The sequence below is a fragment of the Leptidea sinapis genome, chromosome 23 (genome assembly GCF_905404315.1).
Source record: "Leptidea sinapis chromosome 23, ilLepSina1.1, whole genome shotgun sequence".
In the NCBI taxonomy this organism is placed as follows: domain Eukaryota; kingdom Metazoa; phylum Arthropoda; class Insecta; order Lepidoptera; family Pieridae; genus Leptidea; species Leptidea sinapis.
In genome coordinates, this window is record NC_066287.1 from 1,092,856 (window position 1) to 1,116,881 (window position 24,026).

General features: G+C 38.4%; 2 protein-coding genes across 13 annotated transcripts in view; one reads left to right on the plus strand and one right to left on the minus strand.

Moving 5' to 3' along the window:
- Positions 1-18,650, plus strand: part of LOC126971353 (uncharacterized) — a 109,037-nt gene extending 90,387 nt beyond the window's left edge. For 6 of the 11 annotated variants that reach the window (XM_050817631.1, XM_050817633.1, XM_050817636.1 and 3 more), the window contains exons 2-3: positions 12,129-14,863; positions 15,040-17,580. In XM_050817631.1, coding sequence (XP_050673588.1) covers positions 12,691-14,863; positions 15,040-15,446 — 2,580 coding nt within the window. In that variant the 5' untranslated portion in view covers positions 12,129-12,690 and the 3' untranslated portion in view covers positions 15,447-17,580. Of the gene's footprint in view, positions 1-4,924; positions 5,014-12,128; positions 14,864-15,039 lie in introns of all 11 variants that reach the window. The other 5 variants (XM_050817634.1, XM_050817638.1, XM_050817639.1 and 2 more) reach the window with 5 other exon arrangements.
- The window catches only part of LOC126971467 (nascent polypeptide-associated complex subunit alpha), a 115,545-nt gene that overhangs the window by 79,197 nt on the left and 12,322 nt on the right, over positions 1-24,026 (minus strand). The window lies entirely within an intron of this gene.

The following is a 24,026-nucleotide window of genomic DNA, read 5'->3' on the forward strand; positions in this document are numbered from 1 at the left end:
TTTGAAATAGCCGCAAAACTGCGTTCATTGTGCACATTTCTCGAGGCGCTACCCTGCTCTTCAAACCGCCTCAACTCTTCATTTACTCTCAGTTCCATAAAACCAGGACATGCAATGTATTTCTTTTGCACGTCGGTATAACGAACTGAATTACATTCGCAGGTATCGAAACGCTGTAAGGCACTGAGTTTAGTGACCCTATATGAACTTGCCTTTGGCAAGGTAGGCTCTTTTACAGATACACTAAGATCAGATATGTCAAATTTATGTTTACTGCCGATTGGAGGACGCAAAAACTGTTCCTGATTAACAGCGTTTGATGTAACAGTGGTTTGATTACATGAAGGGCTCGGCAATTTAAACTTTTCATGCATAATATTGTTTAAATAACTCACCAGCTGATAGGATAACATTTCAAACCTTTGATCTAGTCCTAAATCGTCACAGGTTTTACGTCGCTTAGAGGCATTACTACCCTCGTTATCTGATGAGTCTTGCGATGATCAACTACCCTCCGATGATTGCTGTTCGCTTGCCCGCTTTCTCCTTGAAACGATAGGTACGGTATTTTCAACGAGAACCTTATCAGCAGTAGGATCAGAAAAATCCTCAAAATTATTGTCCTCCGAGGCTCTAGAGGAATCTTCACCTAAATTTTCCATTCTAGAAGCACGGCACAGAAACTCACTAAAAATATATAAAGAAGTAATTTATTTAAAAATTGTACATTAAATGAATTTTCTACTTTACTTCTCGAAAATTCTAAAAATTATTCAGTGAATCTAGGATCGGTCCGTTCGGATCGAAGAACGACGCAACAATGACGAACTAACATGGTGGCTTGCTTAACATTGGCATCGGTTGGTACCATTTGAAACCGGAAGCAATGGATAGAGTGACTCTCAGCACTGCTCGGCGCGGAAACTAGTAGCGACATCTAGTGACGGAACGTCGAAAGGAGCGATGTACTCTCATAAAGGACTTCAGACGTCAGACGGAACACATAATATGGTGAGGTTATGTTGACATCTGACTCGAGAATAGAGGCACTATAGCCTCACGCCTACACGTTCACACACATTATTACATATGTTGTTGAACGTGTACTTGGCTTGAGGCACTATTGTGCCTCCGGATACAAGAAAGTTATAAGTCACAATCTTTATTATACGTAAACTTAACAAAATTACGTTTGATGATAGAGTACATCTTGACTGTTATTATATCTTGGTGCTTTTATCGAAGGGTAGGTGTAAGATTTATGAATCAGCTAATTACACACCCACGTGTATTAATATAAATATAGGCTGAACTCTAGTTGACCTCCCCTGAGAGGTAGGTATAGACCGTTCCTATCAAATAAAATCAAAACCACTTTATTTATTCAGGTCAGTAAAATGATACTTATGAATGTAAAAATATTTTTCTTTTTATCATTTACCTTTATTGATTTATCATCATTGAAAAGGTTGAGTTATAATATATAGTTAAGTAATGCAACAAAAATACGCAAACGTCAAATAATCAAAGCCTTACATGAGTAAGTCTAAAAATAAACGTAAATTTATAAATAAAAACACGAAGGATATGTACTGACTATAGTAGATGCATCAATCCACAAACACTATAATAAAAGAAAGGTAATATGCTAGCATTTTACTGGCGATTATAAAAATATACATAAACCTATGAATACTTATGTATATTATAATATAAATAACTGTATTTTTAAAAACAGAGTTTCTGATAACTGTATCATCCAGACACAATAAGGGGCGCCCGTTCACGAGCATGACGCATGGACCATAACGTTATCTTATCGTGCAATTGTAACAGACTGCATTTTCCTCTAATTCTTGGACCTACGAAGTAAGGTGTAATGACAACCGATGTAAACTTTGTGCATATAGGCACCACAAAATAATTTTTAAGTGATAACTTCTTATGGGAGGGTAAACCGCTTCGTAACGTAACGCGTTACGGTGCCAGTCTGTCCTTTCTCTGATGCATACGGCAGCGGTAGACAGGCTCCTCCAATCTCAATCTAACCAATTGTTACTTTTATAGGATTAAATAATAATACTTATAATGTGGATACACAAAATTCAAATATATATAATCAAGAATTGAAACTAAGAATAAAATAAATTTAACATTTATATAACCTTTCCTTACATTATCATATACATAATATAATATACATAAAATTTAAGTAATAACCTAAGCTTTTCTCAAGTTAAACAATTTAAATATGAAATAGTTCAACTTATATGAGATTAAGTTATCACTTCGGTGGGGCGTCCGTGCTGAGGCAACCGCCCATAGACATTCGTGACAACACGGGTTAAGAAAAATACGTTGTCGGCCTTTAAGTTGGCAGTGTGTTTACAAAGTTTGATGGTCCGTAAGTCGTATCGGTTAGGTAATATATATGTACATATTATATTATCGAATTTTTTTTTCAACAGAACTATTTATTTAAAAAAAATATTTATTTTTGTATCGTACACATTTCGTGTACCTACGTACCGTAGTAGATGATTTTTAAAGATAAAGAAAAAAACCGGTCAGTTGCAAGTAAGGCTCATTTGATCCTAATCATAAAATCACAAGAGTGATTAACCCAGGTCCGTAAAACAAGTCATTAAAAAGTAATAGTAATAGGGACCTTTTTTGTTGCCATGTTAAATAATGATGTAGACCAGTAGTATTGCCAACACCAATTCAATGATTGAATTTGAACACGATAAAAGGACAAATATGAAAAAAAAATATGTAATCTGATGATATATCTAGTAGACCAGTATAGTAATAGTAAATCACCGATTACTACCAATAGAAGTATCGCCGACTGAGGTCAACACTCTTATACCGGCGACCACAATGTTGTATCGTTTGCATTGTATTTTCTTTATTTACTGCAATAAGGAACTGCATTAACTTTATTGCAAAACATATTATCATAACACTCGAAGATAACAGCTATTTCCGACTATCTATATTACCTACTATTTGTCAAGTCGTTACATTTTATCAGTATATAGCAATTTAATATTATTTAATCTCTTATAAGTTTTATTACTAATTATATAATAACTTAATCCTTATTTGCACTCAGTTGTGTAATTAAACTGAAGTAGAAGTTAAAATAGTATCATTAAATAAACGGGGTAACAGCTCGGATCAATTATTACCCTGGATGGAGTGATACGAGTAGCTTCTAATGCATGCAAATTGTTAAATATGTGCGTATGTCATTTCTACTAGTTGTACTAGGTAGTTGTAGTTTTCAAAGAGGATGTAAATACTATGTATTAGGAGGCGGGACTGCCTCCTATCTCCTCCATAAAAATAGAAATTTAGTTTAGTATGAAACGTGCAGTGCATTTTGACATAACTTTGAAATAGTAATTATATTAAGGCTACAAAGTATACTCCGGCTTAGTTTGAAAGCGAACAGTTACTTAAAACGTAGTGGATTTGGATCTCCGTTTATTACAAGATTATAGCCGCCATCTGTCAATCTATCAATGACTGAATGTTTCATACAATCGCTGTTTTCTGGTAGTTTTACACTGAAAACATGTAAATCTTTAATTTTTATCGAATATCTAATACAAAATCATTAAGTATAAAGTTGTATAAGTTCTTTTCTTGTTCTGGATGAACAAAATACAGCTGCACATGACATATTTTCACTTTTTCAATAGATTTTTAACAAAACAAATCAATTCTACGAATATTATACTTAATTTAAGCATCAAATCGCAATGGTTTGACCGACTCGGTAATACCCTAGCTGACACAATTTACACGTACAGTGCGACGTTGCCAACTTATATCATCTATCCTTATTAGTCATGCAAAAGGTTCCGACAATGGACAAAGATGACAATACACATGTGTAGGAGTGGCAACAATTCAAAGAAAGCTATAGCTCCGTCCAGTGTAAAGTAATAAATTTTATGTATTAATTTCTTAACGCTCCGCTAGTCGGCCATTCTTCAATACAATTAAAGTAGTATGGCGATTACTACCCTGATTGACGGTGTACGTTTAAAATGTAAAGTAATAAATGCAAAGTATGTAAACAAAAAGGAAATAAAATAATGTCTTGAAAGTTATTGGCATCGAAACTTGAACACATCTGTGGGCGTAAATATTCCACTTATGGAGTTTGAAAATGGCAAAACTGTTACCATACAAAGATTAATTAGTTACATAAAAATTCATATAATTGTATTTTGAACAGGTATAATCAGTAGTTTCTTCAAAATATCCGTACGATAAATCGCCTGTTTTCGCTATAAATCATTAAAAGTAAAGAGCAGTAAGAAGCAAGTGCGCTCAGGCACACACTAACTTCTTACTGCTCTTTACAGCGTGTATTGCAGATGATTTTGTATGATATAGCATATATTTAGGCTACGCACAACAACAAGTTTGAGCAGTCGACTAACGTACCCTTAAAGGATTTATTCCGCTAAATTTTTGCTGGATGCATGGCCCGCTCGCTCATATGACATAGATTTTAGGGACGGAGAGTTACGACCGCGTTAATTGACAACGAGAAACTTTGCTGAAATCAATTATACATGTTTCGCCGCTACACGAATCATCCTCAGGACTTGTTGATTTGCTGAACTCTGGAAAGATTAATAAATATAAAAGGAAATAATAAAACAACATGCTTACAAACAAAGAATTTGGTCTCTTCGCCGTTGTTACGCATTTTTGCTCGGGCTGCTTCGTGTAGAGGCGTCGTGTCAAATTGGTGTCAGCAGGTTTCCCAGGTTACGGGGAGCTTGTCACTGAAAACATCATAATATAGTTTTTCTTATATTTAATGTACCTACAGACACGATATGATTAAAAAAATTATTAAAATACACGTCTTAAGATACTGGCGGCTTTTCTTTGGCAGCGTAGTACACGTGCCGGCGTGGGTGGTATCTCTTGGACGGTCGCGGGCGGCGTTATTCAAAGGCAAGGTCGAACTCCGTACGGCGTACGGTAAGGACATCTTCTATCGATAATAAGTTTTCTTTAAACGAAGTTGTAATCGATAAACGCCTTACATCTCTGCTTTTCTCCCATTGTGCCTATAGTAGACACTAATGATTTAATTAAATTAGTTTCTTTATTTTATTACTTATATTTTTGTGGTTTTGTGGACTGTTTCTTGCGCTTTATTCTGTCATTTAATTTTCTAACTATTCTGTACCTATGCAATATTTGTTATAATGATGGTCAAAATCTACTATCAAAACGTACGTGGTTTACGTACTAAAACATCGGCTTTCTATCGAAACATTTGCTTAAATACTTATGATATTGTGTGTTTGACAGAAACTTGGTTAATTGATGGAGTGCATGACAGTGAACTCTTTGATGATCGCTACGTTGTTTATAGACGTGACCGTAACTATGGTAAGACCAAGCAAACTTTGGGGGGTGGGGTATTAATCGCGGTAATAAGAGAGCTGGCTTCCGAATGTCGCAGTGACTGGTGCTCGAATGTTGAGGATATATGGGTGACGCTGACATTTTAATGCCGTAAGCCGTAATTAAGTATAAATTGCATTTATGTACTGCTTATTTTTGTAACCAAATTTCAGGTAACTCATTACCTGTACAATTAATATCCTTTTCGGAACACCTTACCGATCTTGTTTTAAATAACCCATACAATAAGTTTATATTACTAGGAGATTTCAATATGCCGAACCTAAGGTGGAATCAATGTAATGAAAATTCGTCCTATACTGTTTTTAATGTACAAGGCCCACACCAAGTAGAATTTATTGATAATATTAATTTAAGTAACTTATCGCAATATAACCACATACTTAACGTAAATGACAGAATATTAGATTTAATTTTTTGTAATAGTGAAGTATTTGTCTCGTCCTGTCCTAACCCCCTAGTACCTGAAGACCAGCATCACCCAGCTCTCTGCATTTTAGCCGACTTTGTGCAGCTTCATACTTTAAGACCTCGACCCTATACAAAGTTTTTATATAATTCGGGTGATTATGACTCAATTATATCAAAGCTGAGTGTAATTGATTGACATCTCGAACTATCCCATTCCTATAGATCCCTTGAACAAGCGGTGACCTTTTTCTATGGCATCTTAAACGACTTAAAAAATCAGTATATACTCTCAAAAATAATTACCCCGTCACGTAAATATCCTCCTTGGTATAAAAAGCCACTCATTAAAATTCTAAAAGAGAAATACAAATTCCATTCTAAATACAAGATGTACGGTAACAGATCAGACTTCAATTCCTTTATAACTCTCAGGGAACGTGGTAAAGCCTTAGAAAAGAACATGTTCTCAGATTATATTTCCAGTATAGAAAAAAATATCTGCACAAACCCAAGAGCTTTTTGGTCATACATAAAATCTAAAAACCACAATAGCTCATTGCCTGCGGTTTTACGCTTTGGGGAGCGCTCCTCAGACCATGGGGAAGACATTTGCAATATCTTTAATGATTACTTCTATTCCAATTTCCTAGATAATAATTATAATGACTACTCTTCACATGAAATTGCAAATAACAATTTTACAGCAGATATTCATGATGTTGAAATTTTGCCCCAGGAATTGTATAAATTACTAAAATCACTCAATCTAGCCAAATCTGCTGGCCCAGATAACATCCCTGCAGTGTTTGTTGTAAATTGTGCCAGGAGTCTTGTCATTCCCCTCACCTTGTTGTTCAAACGCTCTCTATCAGAGGGAGTGGTACCTAAAATTTGGAAAACGGCTTTCATTACTCCGATACACAAAAAAGGCCCTAAAGATATAGTTACAAATTATAGACCTAAATTATGCTTATTTGCCAAAATTTTAGAGAGAGTTGTTTATAAGCAATTATATGATTGCTTAAAACACACTTTTAGCTCAGAGCAACATGGTTTCTTGAAAGGACGATCCACTGTTTCAAACCTTATTATTTGTAGCGACTATCTGGCTGTCCATGTGTCAGAACCTTCACAAGTTGATGTCATATATACGGATTACAGTAAATGTTTCGATAGAATTGACCACTTACTATTACTGCGTAAGTTGCAGTCTGTTGGTATACGTGGTAATCTGTTCAGATGGTTTACATCATATGTACAAAACAGATGCCAGACCGTCGTACTACAAGGCTACGCATCGTCAACAATCCTGATCCCATCAGGAGTTCCTCAAGGATCACTTCTAGGTCCCCTTCTTTTTAATATATTTATAAACGATATTTCTTCATGCTTTCTTAATTGAAAAATATTATTATATGCTGACGATATGAAGATACTATCTCCTATCAGATCACTTGAATGTGCACAACACCTTCAGGATGATCTCGATAGATTTGAAAATTATTGCTTAGGAAATAAATTAGATTTAAATGTTAATAAATGTTATATAACTTCATATACTAGAAAATCTACTCCCATCACATTCAATTATAGATTAAAATATTCGTTTCTAAAAAGAGTCCACTCGATTCGCGACCTAGGAATTGTATTTGATAATAAATTAATTTTTGACGATCACATTAACTCGATCATATGTAAGGCATCGAAATCCTTAGGTTTTATCTTACGTATGTCTTCAGAATTTAAATCCATTAAAGCCATAAAAATATTATACTGTGCATATGTTAGAAGTCACTTAGAATACGCCTCACAAGTGTGGAACCCCGTCTACAATATATACAATAGACGTATTGAAGCGTTACAAAAACGGTTTCTGCGTCATCTTCAATTTAAAATAAAAGCATATCTTCCGAACTACAATCAGCGCTGTCAAAAATTCCATATTCTGCCATTGGAAGAGAGGAGACGTATAGCCGATCTCATTTACTTAATGAATATAGCGAGGGGTTCGGTCGACTGTCCTGAACTGCTCGCGCACATTGGTCTTCAGGTTCCGTTTGCTTCACTCCGGAGACCATGCTGCCTGCATGTTCCCGGAGCTAGAACTAATTATAGACAAAATAGTTATCTACTGCGGGCTGGTCGGTCTTTCAACGACTTGTCTAAGATATTAGACCTGGATTTGTTCACCACTCCAATTAAGCAGGTAAAACAGCTCCTTACCGAGAACTTTTTCAATCAGGTGTAATTGTAAATTTGAGTTATTTTGTTAATTTATTTTTGTCTCTTTATCATTTTATATAATTTTCGTATTTGTTGTCCACTTAACTCTTACATCATATATCGATTTCTATCTGTGAAAACTTTTAATTGTCCTTCTGTAAATATGTATGTAACTTATATTTTTTAACCTAGCTGTAAGTTTTCCAAAAAATGTAAAATAAAAATAAAAAAATAAAAAATAAAATAAAAAACAATTAGTTGTTTAAGTTTATTTTAAAATTATTCTGTAATGATTATTGTAAAAATACTACACCCTAGGTACTTAAAACTAAACAACTTCGTGATTTTGTTTTTGTAAATTATGAAGTAGTTTAGAGATAATTATTGTGAGAAGGACTCAACAATAACAATTTATTACATGTTTGTAATTTGAAAGCAACCTACCAAAAATCGTACCAACTTACTTGTTTGCTGCTCACGAGATCACTCAGAAAACAGTGGTTTCGTATGTATTGCAACTTGCTTGCTTACTTACAAAAATAAACTATATTTTTAGAAAGCTTATCCATTTATTAATTGTTAAAAATATTAAAACATTCGAATAACACCAAAATACTAGTTTTTAATGCCTTGTTTAGGTTGTTGGTAAGTAATTGTAAGTAAACTATCGATATACTAGAATTGTGGGGTATTTACGCCTTTATTTTTTTTTTCGCCGTTTTATCGTTTGTTGATCCTAGGCACCCAGCCTTACGCACGCGAATGTTTTAAGAGATTGACAGTATTTATTAATTTAACTGTCTAAAAGTTCAAGTGAAATGTTTAAATAAATTTTCATTTCCTCGCTAATTATTAAGAGCTTGTTTATGAGAAGAGAAGTAACAGCCGATTTGGCGCTTGTGTGCTACGTTGTCGCTCCTCGGGGTCAAAGTACGTTGTCTAAGCACTGTTTTCTTTTTTCTAATTCAATTTTGATATTTATTTTCTTTGAAAATGTCACTTTTATAATTCAGGGATTTTAATTTAATAATTAAGTTTACTTTACTTCTGTCGACCAGTATGGCTTGTATTTTCATTTATTTCATATATATGCAATCCATACTGTATAATTTGTTACTACACTGGCCTTCAAAAGTAAGTATCACACTTTTAAAATTGGGATAACGTTTTAAGTTCACAAGATATACTTTCGAAATAAAAAGGACTCCAAAGAGAATTTAATTTTGTACATAAAAACTTTATAGTCGGTAACCTTCTTTTAAGAATTGGCTGAAAAAAAAACTTCAAAAACAAAACCATTCCTTTTTCAAAGTGGACGTTTCCGAATTACAATTTTACCATTCACATTTTTCTTTCTGTTTTAAATTTTTTTCAAGATCCATGGGTCTTGTTTTAAAAATGTATGCTAAAAAGCATATAACATTTATTTATCATGCCTCTTTCAGTTGAAGAATGTGCTAGGATCATGGCTTTTCTGGAACTAGGCATCAGTATGCGTCGCACTGCAAGAATGGTAGGTGTGACGGTACGAACGGTCCAGAAGGTAAAGCGAAGGTACGAAGAGACTGGACACCATCTGAGGAGACCTTGTAATGGCAGACCCAGGTGTACCAGTGCCCGAAAAGATCGTTATATTATTTCCACTGTGTTAAGAAATCGCCACCAAAATGCAGTTGAAGTCCAGCAACAGCTACTTCAGACCCGGAGGGACTACATTAGTGACAGTACAGTGAGAAGAAAACTTGCTGAAGCAAATTTGAAACCCCGAAGACCAGCGAGAGGCCCAAAACTCGAGAGACAGCATCGAGTAGCGAGACTGCGATACGCCCGTGAACACATGCAGTGGGATGAAGAAGAATGGTCAAGAATTTTGTTTGCGATGAGTCTCGATTCTTCCTTTACACTTCTGATGAAAGGCGAAGTGTTTACAGGCGACCTGGTGAGCGATACCTTCAAGCCTGCATCTCAGAAAGAGTCCAATACGGTGGAGGCAGTGTACATGTATGGGCTGGCATATCTTCAGAAGGTCGCACAGAGCTAGTGGCCATAGAAAATGGCTCCCTCACTGGGCAAAGATATGCTCAAGAGATTCTCAATGAGAATGCAGGGCCGTATTTAGCAAATATGGGTGATGGATCGATGCTGATGCATGATAATGCCCGGCCACACACGGCTCATATCGTACAAGAGTATATTCAGGAGGTCGGTATCAGCGTGATGGCTTGGCCATCAAGAAGTCCTGATCTCAACCCGATTGAACACGCCTGGGATGAGCTTGGGAGGCTAGTCAGAAATCGCAGACCACCACCTACTACCCTCAGGGCACTAAAGCAGGCCCTGGTAGAAGAATGGGAGGAAATTCCCCAACATCGGCTCCGAAACCTAGTGTTCAGTATGCCAAACCGGCTCGAAGCTGTAATCAGAGCTCGAGGAGGCAGTACCAGTTATTAAAAATTAAATAACATGTAATACATTTTAGTTGATTTTTTTTACACTAAACTAAAAATGTCTATTTTCATTGTTTTATCTTTTTTAAGTTAAAAATGTTACTAATGTATAATTTTAGTTTCTAAGAATAAAACCTATAAAATTTGCAACAAAACGTTTTTAATCTTAAATCTGTACCTTCTATAGTTAAGAAAAAAATTTAATTTGAAAAGTGTGATACTTTTGCAGGCCAGTGTATTTTAATTTTTACTTCAGTTAAATTACAAAACTGAGTTCCAATAAGGATTAAGTAATTATATAATTAGTAATAAAACTTATAAGAGATTAAATAATATTAAATTGCTATATACTGATAAAATGTAACGACTTGACAAATAGTAGGTAATATAGATAGTCGGAAATAGCTGTTATCTTCGAGTGTTATGATAATATGTTTTGCAATAAAGTTAGTGCAGTTTCTTATTGCAGTAAATAAAGAAAATACAATGTAAACGATACAACATTGTGGTCGCCGGTATAAGAGTGTTGACCTCAGTCGGCGCTACTTCTATTGGTAGTAATCGGTGATTAAAGGAGATGTTCCAAAATGGGCCATATGTTTGTACGTCTACTAGATATAACATCAGATTACACAATTTTTTTTTATATTTGTTTGATATTTGTCCTATTTGTCGTGTTTAAATTCAATCATTGAATTGGTGTTGGCAATACTACTGGTCTACATCATTATTTAACATGGCAACAAAAAAGGTCCTTATTACTATTACTTTTTAATGACATGTTTTACGGACCTGGGTTAAGCACTTTTGTGATTGATTAGTATTAAATTAGTCTTACTCCAACTGACCGATTTTTTTTATTGATTATTAAGAAACAGTAAAACATTGCCCTTCATTTTCTGTCACAATATGTTTAAAAATCATCGGTTGTTAACTAAAACTACGGTACGGTAGGTACACGAATTTTTACTAAACAAAAAAAATAGTTTTGTTAAAATAAATAGTTGTGCTGAAACAGGTTTGCATGGAAGTTCGTCATCATCGAAGACGATACCATAAAACTTTGTATAAAGAAGTAATTTATAAATATTTGATCGAGCATTTTTGAAATTTTGACCTACATGGGGATGAAATAGGAGATTAAAGATAGCAAGGAAATACTACTAAAGAGACTGTCCACACTGACAAGGGATATCCGCTGTATCGTAGAAGAGCGCCGCCAGCAGCGGAAAGAGCAGTTTGTGATTTGTATGTGTATTATTTGCAAAGTCTCACACGCGCATTGTTGCTAGTATATTGACATACCTATATATCTGCATTTGAATCTTTGAAATTTATTTTGAATTAGGAGTTATTTTACGGAAATCCAAATTCTATTATGAGTTTTAATTGAGAGTTTATACCGCTAAGTTATGCCTTTCACCAAATCGACACGTGTTCCACCTCAACACGAGACGTTTTCAGGATATGTTGACTCACCGAATTCTGACACGAGTCTAGCGCTAAAACTTAAGAATAACTCATAACCTTTCGATATAATCTATCCATATAATCTTTATCTACTTTTTATTTTTGTTACAGATAATTGGGACAGATATGACGTGCAGAGCTCATTTGAATAAGCTGCACGTATTGTTGACCCAATTTGAAGCTGAACCAAAGCTACTCCTTGGCCAACAGCTAAACAAGTGGTTTCTTATAGGTGAAAAAGTGTTTATAGAACTTTTTCTTCTTGGAAAAAGCGTAAATTGGAATTATTCAAATTTTACATCAGAACCCAAAGTGAATGATATTGTGACTAGTGTTACTCATAATTATAAGTGGATCGAATGTTTTGTTAGCCAGTACCCGAGAAAACGGATTGATTTAGATTTAACTGGACCCGCAGGAGATATTTGCAAAGTTCGTTCCGGAATAGATGTTTTGTTGAAAGGATTCCGTAACATCAATAACCAGTTTGATAGAGTTTTGAACGACCTAAGTGAGTTAGGTGAAGTTAAAGAATTTGATAGGTGCCTGAAGTTGTGGATTGAATCTGGTCATCGACCGAGTTTCAAGTCTGGAGATAGACCTTCGGGTATACATTCAGATCATTGGTGGTGGAATTAAAAATATAAAATTCGTATTTTACAAATAATTCAAAATGGACGTAACTGAAGATAACTGGATGTCCCAAGCTATGAGTAATGTTGATAGATATCTTAATAGAGGTGGTGAAGGTCAGGGTGATAAACCTCAATTACTAAAAGGCACGCAGTTATTAAATACAATAGGAATAGCAATGGGTCTGCCCATTCGAAATCCAGCTGATTGGACGCATGAAGAATTTGTGCAAGCTGAAAATGGCAATCTTTGTTTTTTTGTTGGAACTTCTTTAGAAGCTATTCAAGCTATTGTCGATATGATTATATATTGTTGCGATGGAGATAGCGAGAACTTCATCACAGTTTTGCCCGTTGAGCTGTATTTCCAGGATAAACTATACGAATTGCCAATGTTTAGAGTTTCACGCTATAAAGACTCGCATAGATATTATGTCGACAATGCAGGACGATATTATAAAAGTTTCGATGACTGGTACAATAACAACAAGCTGCCACCAGGATTAATGCTATATCCATATCGATTGGTATTGTCAGTAAAATCAAATGGCCGTGCCAACTGTTACTACGCCAAAACTCCATCCGATAGAGCTGATTCAAAAACAGCAAGAGCAGTAGATACTACAACTGCTGTCGTAGGAATTGGTTCGAGTGTGGGATTACTGTTTGCTTCGGGCGGCTTAGCAGCTCCATTAGTAATAGCAGGTGTCGCTAGCGCCGCTTGGGGGACAGGCAGAGCCTCATATCAGCTTGTGGATAGAGCATCACACGGAGAAAAAATAAATCCTTTTACGGATTCACAGTCACGAATGCTTTGGCTTGGCGTGGCTGCAAATATAGCAAGCTTTGGTGCAATGGGGGCAACTATGCGACTATCATCAATGGCAGCGCGTGCTAAAGATATATCAAGCACGTTTAGACTAGTGACTAACATTGCGAACGGGGCAAACCTTACGCTTAGTACAGCAGCAATCTTGAACACTACCATCCATATGATCCTTCATAAGGATGAATTGACTAAAATGGATGTACTTTTCCATTTGGCATCGGTTGCATTTTGGACTAAAGGGGTGTTTTCATATAAAACATCAGGTGCCATAATACGGGACGCACAAAATCAAGTTTTTAATCAAATATATAAGGAGCTCCCACCAGAACAACGCAAAGAGTTAGCTCAAGTTCGAGAAGTCGTTCAAAATGACGTCAGCTTATTACGACAATTTTACTCTGCATCTCAATCTAATATATCAATACAAGAATTTTCAAACTTTTTGGTCGAAGCGATGCATTACAGTGACTCATTACAGTCCTTGAGCCCTGAACAAATAGAAGCATTTGCAAGCTTGCGCGGTTATTTAAGAGATGATTTAAATTTAATTTCTGGTTTGCAACGATATTCCGAAGAGCATAATCTGAATAGGCAAGACACGTTGAACCAAATACTAAATATGTGGAGGGAGAATATCAATAGTGGAAATGTACAACAGAGTGATATAAGACTGTCAGCTGGAACAATAATAATGGGTAGGGCTCCGCCGATTGACATTCAACGCATGCCTGAATTATCAGCACCCATGATTCGATTTGTCGGACAGCACTTGAGTCAAATTGATACCTCTTCAACAAGTCAGTGGTCGATTTCTCGCTTATTGACCCTACAGGGCCATGGCTTGTTCACTCTTTGTCCGATAACGGGTATCGCTCCGACGGGACATTCTGTAGTAATATTAAATAATCATCTACACATTAGCATCTATACACTGAGTACTTTACCGGCAGCGGATTGTCAGACTATTTTCCGAAGAATCGGAGAATTGCGGAACTGTAATATCAGTAAAGATATACCAAAGGATATTTTAAATTTGTGTGTACGAGATAATCGATGGCGCTTTGAGGTACACAGAAATGAAAGTGTTCAGTGGATGAATGGATGTGTGAACGATCCATCACTTGCAAATCTTACCAGAATTGTCAATAGCAACTTGCTGCCACATGAGAAAGATCGATTGTATACATTCAAAGCCGAGTGTACTTTGTTTAAAGCAGAGATATATATGAATAAAATGATGCAATTCGTGTCCGCAATGGAACCCAGAAATATTAGTGAAATTGTGGCATACAGTCAGTTTGTCATGAAATATGTTGAAAGGACTGCAGATTTACTTGAAGCTACAAAGACTTTACCACCAGGCAAAAAGAAAAGCGTTTGGTTTAGTACGTATAATTTTTCAATAACTATCTTAGGAATATATAAACATAATGTAACGGAAACGTAATTGGTTTACAGATTGAAGCACGTTTACAGATTTATATTAAGACATATTTTTATCAATATTATTTAGTTAGGGTTGACCATATGACGTGTCTTAATAAATATTTATTATTTACAGGAGACGAAGCTAGCCAAGAGGTATTCCAAGATGTCGATGCTTTAAAACAAAAGCTTGAAGATTTGAAGACGTTAGTTAACGACAATAATATGGTGGGAGTCGAAACTGTAGAGAAAGGCTTATCGGATGATCGACTAGTACAAGCTATACGCAGTAAACAGATTAAATTTGGTGGCAAAATATCAGCTGCTTACCACATTTTCAAGCACGCTACCGACCCGCCTTCTGATTATGTGAATCAGGCCAACAGAACGATGCGATCTCCTTCCAGCACGTATACTGTCTCGGTCGGGCAGGAGGGTGACACTAGATTTATATCCTTTTCAGATGAAAATGGCAGTTGCTTCGTTTTGGAGAAGGATGGACGCGTTTTGCTGTGTTCATTTAGAGCCACTGGGACAAGTTAAATTTTTTATGCTTTTATTATTCCCTTCTTTTAGTTAGCTACTTGTTTTATATGAATTTAATTAGTTTCACTATGTATGGTTATTGTAACACAATACGACACTTTACATTGATATCATGAACGATATCTTTGCAAAACTGTTAGTGTCGAATTTGTAGGATACAATTATTAATGATATAACGTCGATATAACACTAGGCAAAAAGTATGAAAAAATACATGCCTGAGCATGTATTTTTTAATACTTTTGTAAAACGTTTTTGTTGCGTACCAGCAGTTTTTTAATTTGACATCATAGACTAGCTAGTGGAAGTGGACTTATATACAGGTCCCAGATCGTAACGAATGCCTGGCATCGGGCAAGAGGTATACAGGGTGTCCCGTAATCAGTGGACCAACGGGATATGTATATGAGTATATTTATTTATTTATTGCACAAACAAAGTATACACTAATTCATGCAAAAAATATATATATTATAGAGTATATGATGAGCCAGTAAAAAAAATCAGTGTTCTATACAGAGTAGTACTCGAGTACCAACCATTTTATAGAAAAATTAAAAATATACTACCCGCAGTGGATTTTTGGGCATTGTGACTAGAGTTTTGAATTGTTTGTAGGTTTTGATGATGTTACATCTGGATGGTTAGCCAAGTTAGTTCATAAAATATACCAAATCTGTTCAAAACAAGCCGGGCTAATTCAACAGGGAGATGTGTAGAACGCTGTTTTTTTTGTACAGCTCATCATAAGAGGAGCTTTCCCCCGATGTCAGGTTATCGTTACGTTCTGGGGCATCCTGTATAGATGCGGCATTAAAATAGCAATATTTAGTGGTATATTGGTAGTATGCCGTATTTACTCTATAACTTACATTGTTTATAATATTATAACGCCAGGCTTAGCCAAGAATTTGTTTCATGATTCACAGCTTAAATAATTTTGGTTCTGGGTTCTAAAATAATTGCTAATTCTCACTCTGTCTTCTTCTATTGACCTAAGTCAGAATGAGAAAAAACACTCCTAAGAGGCTGTTTAAAGCTAGCGGACCATTATGAACAAGGGGGTTAGTTTCATACAATCCTAAATTAAAACGAGCAAGACGCAGATTATGCATAAAGCGCGTTATTGATTAAAAATATATAATCTAACTAATTGTATTGCCATATAAAGTAATAAAAAAAATAGTTAAAATTTTTGGGGTATAAAAAATAGATAACGATCGATTCTTAAACCTACCAAATATATCATAGATACATAAAATTTATCGTACTACAATTATTGCATTCGATTGCCATCTTGCAAACCCATTGCGGATCTGTGCATGGAATAGAATAATTTAAAAATCGCGATATAAAATAGTTGTAGATCGTAGAAGGGCGAAAATTCGAAGTTGTACGTATTTTTCAATGCTGAATCATAATAAAATAAATATATTTAGGGGTGGGTCACCCTTATCATTTAGGTGTATGTAAAATAGGTGTTGGCCGATTCTGAGACCTCCCCGTACATAATTCTTCATGTTATGAAATATTTTTGAAAATTCATGAAAAACAGTATTTATTTAACGTCTGTCGGGTCAGCTAGTATACTGAACGTAGTGTTTAAATTCTCTTTGTAGTGTACCTTTAAAATTCTCGTGTCACTGTATTAGTTGCCAAACTCCTCGAATTTTATAAGTATATTCCGTAGGTCCATAGAGCGTAGGTCTGAGCATCTGTTGTAGATTATTTTTGATTTTTTTTATTGCCTTTTTTTTATTAATTTATATGGTAATAGAAAGTTTGCCGGGTCAGCTAGTACTTAAATATTACTTGTAAGGGTAAAAACTTGCATTAATTTTATATGCACGTAAATAGTTAATAATATCTTATATCAGTCTTTAAAGTGGAAAGTAATAAAGAAAGTTCTGTGGAGAAGGATGAGGCTACCTTTTCATATACATACTAGTTAAGCCTTTCCTTTGAACACGCCTTATTTCATTTCTATGTGCGTTTATTTTACTACGTGCCACTATTTTTTTGTAACGGCCAAGGTTATAATTAAGTTCGTTATAAATTTATATTTTTATATGCATTAAATATTAGAGTTAATAAACGATCTTTTACTTGACATTCACAATATCATTTTATTTAGAATGTACGTAATACGTATTATAACATTATAATAGTATGAAATTGCCGTTTTTTGAAAGAAGGAAAGGAATTTAACTAAAAGTAAAATAAGGAGGGTACCGGCTCTACCAGAGTCGGAGAATCCCTCCCCGAGCACTCTAGCCCGGGCTGCCCTTGTATTCTGGGGAGGGCACAGAACCGCGCATGGTCAAGGACAAACGAGGCAGTAACACCACGGCTCCCCGCTCCACACTCAACGTGGACTTTTGCAATATGAGGGGAATTCACTCTAATTTAAACGCCGTCCACCACCTTGAGACGGCGCAGCCGGCCTTGTGTTTCGGAGTGTTACGGAGACGCAGATATCTCGACCTAGCGATACGTCATATTTAACGTACCCCGGGTACAAAATTGAGCACAATTTTTTGCCTCATGCCGGGGTATATGTGTACGTTAGGGAGGATATCTGCTGTCGCCGTCTCGGCAATTTTGAGGATAGGGACCTGTCCACTCTCTGAGGACGCAGTCCTCTAAATCTATGCGGAGCTCTGGCTCCGATTTAGAGGACTGCGTCCGCATCTATGCGTGTGTCTACAGGTCCCATAGTGATAATCAGAAACCGATCATCTCATGGGCTGCGTATAAGCGGCAATTGACGACGTGCTTGCAAAGATCCCCTCCGCTGAAATCGTAGTCTTGGGTGATTTCAACGGGCACAATGCCGAATGGCTTGGATAACGTACCACAGACTACGCAGGGCGATCTGTGCATCATTTTGCATTGGCGTATGGTCTGTCCCAATTGGTTGAGTCGCCAACGCGGCTCCCGGATGTGGATAGCCACATGCCGTCCTTATTGGATCTTCTGCTGACTACACATCCCGATGGTTACCAGGTCTTTGTCGACGCCCCTCTCGTAACGTCCGACCATTGCCTGGTCAGCCAGACCACCAGCGACCCACCGCGTTTGGTACTACAAGTCAGCAGATTGGGATAGGATGCGTTCCTTTTTTGCATCCTACCTTTGGAGCAGGGTTTGTTTCCCTTAGGATGATCCTAGTGCCTGCGCCGTTGCAGTAGCCGATGTGATACTACAGTGCATGGATATTTTTATACCAAGCTCTGTAGTACCAATCGGTGGCAGATCACAGCCCTGGTTCGATGCGTCAGTTAAAGCAGCATCTGACTGCAAAAAACAGGCGTATCGAACTTGGGTTGCGGCGCTGGGCACAAAGGATCCGAACTGCATAGTTCTTAAGAGGAAATACAACCGTGCCTCCAGATTTTATAAGCAGCAAATCGCCCGTGCAAAGTCAAAATCAACGAGCAGCTTTCCAGTTACCCGACCGGAACACGCAAGTTCTGGTCGTTGTCGAAAGCTGCTCTTGGTAACTTCAGCCAGCCGTCCATGCCGCCGTTGCAGATGAGGAATGACACCCTGGCCCATACGGCAAAAGAGAAAGCCGATCAATTGTGCGCTCTTTTCGCCTCCAACTCGACTCTTGACGACAATGGAAAAACACCGCCGACCATCCTGCGGTGTCAGAGCTCTATGCCTGAAGTACAATTCAGATAGAAAACTCTTAGGCGAGCTCTGTTTTCGCTGGACGTCAGGAAGTCGAGCGGGCCGGATGGCATTTCTCCAATCGTGCCAAGAACGTGTGCCCCTGAGTTGACGCCGGTACTAACGCGTTTATTCCGGCACTCTTATTCAAAAGGCGTAGTCCCTGACTCATGGAAGTCAGCCCTTGTCCATCCGATCCAAAAAAAAGGAGACAGTTCGGATCCGGCAAACTACAGGCCTATTGCTATTACCTCCCTGCTCTCCAAAATCATGGAGAGCATAATTAGCCGTCAGCTCTTGGTATACCTAGAGGGTCACCAGTTGATCAACGACCGACAATACGGGTTTCGCCATGGGCGGTCGGCAGGTGATCTTCTAGTATACCTAACACATGGATGGGCTGCGGCTATTGAAAGCAAGGGGGAAGGCCTGGCAGTTAGCCTGGATATAGCGAAGGCCTTTGATCGTGTATGGCACAAGGCGCTCCTCTCAAAACTTCCATCATTTGGGCTTCCCGAGAGCTTGTACAAGTGGACCTCCAGCTTCCTCACTGGGCGCAGCATTCAGGTCGTTGTCGACGGATATTGCGCGAACCCGAAGCACGGGCTTAAACCTACCAAATATATCATAGATACATAAAATTTATCGTACTACAATTATTGCATTCGATTGCCATCTTGCAAACCCATTGCGGATCTGTGCATGGAATAGAATAATTTAAAAATCGCGATATAAAATAGTTGTAGATCGTAGAAGGGCGAAAATTCGAAGTTGTACGTATTTTTCAATGCTGAATCATAATAAAATAAATATATTTAGGGGTGGGTCACCCTTATCATTTAGGGGTATGTAAAATAGGTGTTGGCCGATTCTGAGACCTCCCCGTACATAATTCTTCATGTTATGAAATATTTTTGAAAATTCATGAAAAACAGTATTTATTTAACGTCTGTCGGGTCAGCTAGTATACTGAACGTAGTGTTTAAATTCTCTTTGTAGTGTACCTTTAAAATTCTCGTGTCACAGTATTAGTTGCCAAACTCCTCGAATTTTATAAGTATATTCCGTAGGTCCATAGAGCGTAGGTCTGAGCATCTGTTGTAGATTATTTTTGATTTTTTTTATTGCCTTTTTTTTATTAATTTATATGGTAATAGAAAGTTTGCCGGGTCAGCTAGTACTTAAATATTACTTGTAAGGGTAAAAACTTGCATTAATTTTATATGCACGTAAATAGTTAATAATATCTTATATCAGTCTTTAAAGTGGAAAGTAATAAAGAAAGTTCTGTGGAGAAGGATGAGGCTACCTTTTCATATACATACTAGTTAAGCCTTTCCTTTGAACACGCCTTATTTCATTTCTATGTGCGTTTATTTTACTACGTGCCACTATTTTTTTGTAACGGCCAAGGTTATAATTAAGTTCGTTATAAATTTATATTTTTATATGCATTAAATATTAGAGTTAATAAACGATCTTTTACTTGACATTCACAATATCATTTTATTTAGAATGTACGTAATACGTATTATAACATTATAATAGTATGAAATTGCTGTTTTTTGAAAGAAGGAAAGGAATTTAACTAAAAGTAAAATAAGGAGGGTACCGGCTCTACCAGAGTCGGAGAATCCCTCCCCGAGCACTCTAGCCCGGGCTGCCCTTGTATTCTGGGGAGGGCACAGAACCGCGCATGGTCAAGGACAAACGAGGCAGTAACACCACGGCTCCCCGCTCCACACTCAACGTGGACTTTTGCAATATGAGGGGAATTCACTCTAATTTAAACGCCGTCCACCACCTTGAGACGGCGCAGCCGGCCTTGTGTTTCGGAGTGTTACGGAGACACAGATATCTCGACCTAGCGATACGTCATATTTAACGTACCCCGGGTACAAAATTGAGCACAATTTTTTGCCTCATGCCGGGGTATATGTGTACGTTAGGGAGGATATCTGCTGTCGCCGTCTCGGCAATTTTGAGGATAGGGACCTGTCCACTCTCTGAGGACGCAGTCCTCTAAATCTATGCGGAGCTCTGGCTCCGATTTAGAGGACTGCGTCCGCATCTATGCGTGTGTCTACAGGTCCCATAGTGATAATCAGAAACCGATCATCTCATGGGCTGCGTATAAGCGGCAATTGACGACGTGCTTGCAAAGATCCCCTCCGCTGAAATCGTAGTCTTGGGTGATTTCAACGGGCACAATGCCGAATGGCTTGGATAACGTACCACAGACTACGCAGGGCGATCTGTGCATCATTTTGCATTGGCGTATGGTCTGTCCCAATTGGTTGAGTCGCCAACGCGGCTCCCGGATGTGGATAGCCACATGCCGTCCTTATTGGATCTTCTGCTGACTACACATCCCGATGGTTACCAGGTCTTTGTCGACGCCCCTCTCGTAACGTCCGACCATTGCCTGGTCAGCCAGACCACCAGCGACCCACCGCGTTTGGTACTACAAGTCAGCAGATTGGGATAGGATGCGTTCCTTTTTTGCATCCTACCTTTGGAGCAGGGTTTGTTTCCCTTAGGATGATCCTAGTGCCTGCGCCGTTGCAGTAGCCGATGTGATACTACAGTGCATGGATATTTTTATACCAAGCTCTGTAGTACCAATCGGTGGCAGATCACAGCCCTGGTTCGATGCGTCAGTTAAAGCAGCATCTGACTGCAAAAAACAGGCGTATCGAACTTGGGTTGCGGCGCTGGGCACAAAGGATCCGAACTGCATAGTTCTTAAGAGGAAATACAACCGTGCCTCCAGATTTTATAAGCAGCAAATCGCCCGTGCAAAGTCAAAATCAACGAGCAGCTTTCCAGTTACCCGACCGGAACACGCAAGTTCTGGTCGTTGTCGAAAGCTGCTCTTGGTAACTTCAGCCAGCCGTCCATGCCGCCGTTGCAGATGAGGAATGACACCCTGGCCCATACGGCAAAAGAGAAAGCCGATCAATTGTGCGCTCTTTTCGCCTCCAACTCGACTCTTGACGACAATGGAAAAACACCGCCGACCATCCTGCGGTGTCAGAGCTCTATGCCTGAAGTACAATTCAGATAGAAAACTCTTAGGCGAGCTCTGTTTTCGCTGGACGTCAGGAAGTCGAGCGGGCCGGATGGCATTTCTCCAATCGTGCCAAGAACGTGTGCCCCTGAGTTGACGCCGGTACTAACGCGTTTATTCCGGCACTCTTATTCAAAAGGCGTAGTCCCTGACTCATGGAAGTCAGCCCTTGTCCATCCGATCCAAAAAAAAGGAGACAGTTCGGATCCGGCAAACTACAGGCCTATTGCTATTACCTCCCTGCTCTCCAAAATCATGGAGAGCATAATTAGCCGTCAGCTCTTGGTATACCTAGAGGGTCACCAGTTGATCAACGACCGACAATACGGGTTTCGCCATGGGCGGTCGGCAGGTGATCTTCTAGTATACCTAACACATGGATGGGCTGCGGCTATTGAAAGCAAGGGGGAAGGCCTGGCAGTTAGCCTGGATATAGCGAAGGCCTTTGATCGTGTATGGCACAAGGCGCTCCTCTCAAAACTTCCATCATTTGGGCTTCCCGAGAGCTTGTACAAGTGGACCTCCAGCTTCCTCACTGGGCGCAGCATTCAGGTCGTTGTCGACGGATATTGCGCGAACCCGAAGCACGGGCTTCGGGTTGCTGGAGTACCCCAAGGCTGTGTGCTATCTTCCACGCTGTTTCTTCTGCATATCAATGATATGTTGGACACCTCCAACATTCATTGCTATGGAGACGACAGCACTGGTGATGGCCGTATACATGGGCCATGCAGATCTTTCTGGGGAAATCGTCGACCAGTGCCGGGAGAAACTTGTGTCTTCTATCGAATCCTCACTTGAGAAGGTCGCGAAATGGGGTTAATTGAACCTTGTCCAATTTAAACCCCAGAAGATTAAAGTTTGCGCGTTTACCACTAAAAAACCCCATTTGTCGCATCACCGCTCTTCGACAACACTTCCCTTAAAGCCTCGCCTAGTATCGGAATACTGGGTCTCGAAATCTCGAGCGATTGCCAATTTCGTGGTCATCTGGAGGGCAAAGCCAAATTGGCTTAAAAAAAACTGGGCGTCATTAATAGAGCACGGCAATACTTCAAGCCGGCCCACATACTAGCGCTCTACAAAGCGCAGGTCCGGCCACACATGGAGTATTGCTGTCATCTCTGGTGTGGCGCACCCCAGTATCAGCTCGATCCATTTGACCGCGTGAAACGCAGAGCAGCTCGAATTGTCGGGGACCCAGTGCTCTGTGAACGGCTGGATCACTTGGCGTTTCGTAGAGACGTCGCCTCATTGTGTCTTCTACCGCATTTATCACGGGGAGTGTTCCGAAGAGCTGGTTAACCTGATTCCTGCCGCCGAATTCCACCTTCGCACGACACGCCACAAGTTAGGTTATCATCCTCACCATCTGGATGTGTGGCGATCCTCCACAGTGCGGTATTCAAGGAGCTTTCTTCCACGTACTACAAAGCTGTGGAATGAACTTCCTTGTGCTGTGTTTCCGAGACGGTACGACATGGGTACCTTTAAAAAAAGCGCGTACACCTCAGAGATTGTGGGCGGCGATGACCCGTACGCTTGTGTGTCCTCCCATTCCATAAAAAAAAGTAGAGAATTTTTTTATATTATTTATAGTACTTGCACGCGCAGCTTCTGGATTACTTACAGGTTGTTCCGATATGATATTAGAATTTGTACTGAAACATTGAAATTCGATTTTTTTTTTTAATTTAACATATATATTTAACCAAAATAATTACTCTTATTATCTGTACATTGCTACCAACTAATAAGGTTAAGGAAAGGTCATTTATGCCTTTGCGATAGAACTGTGGTGATCTAGATTCGACAAACTGTGTATTTTGTAC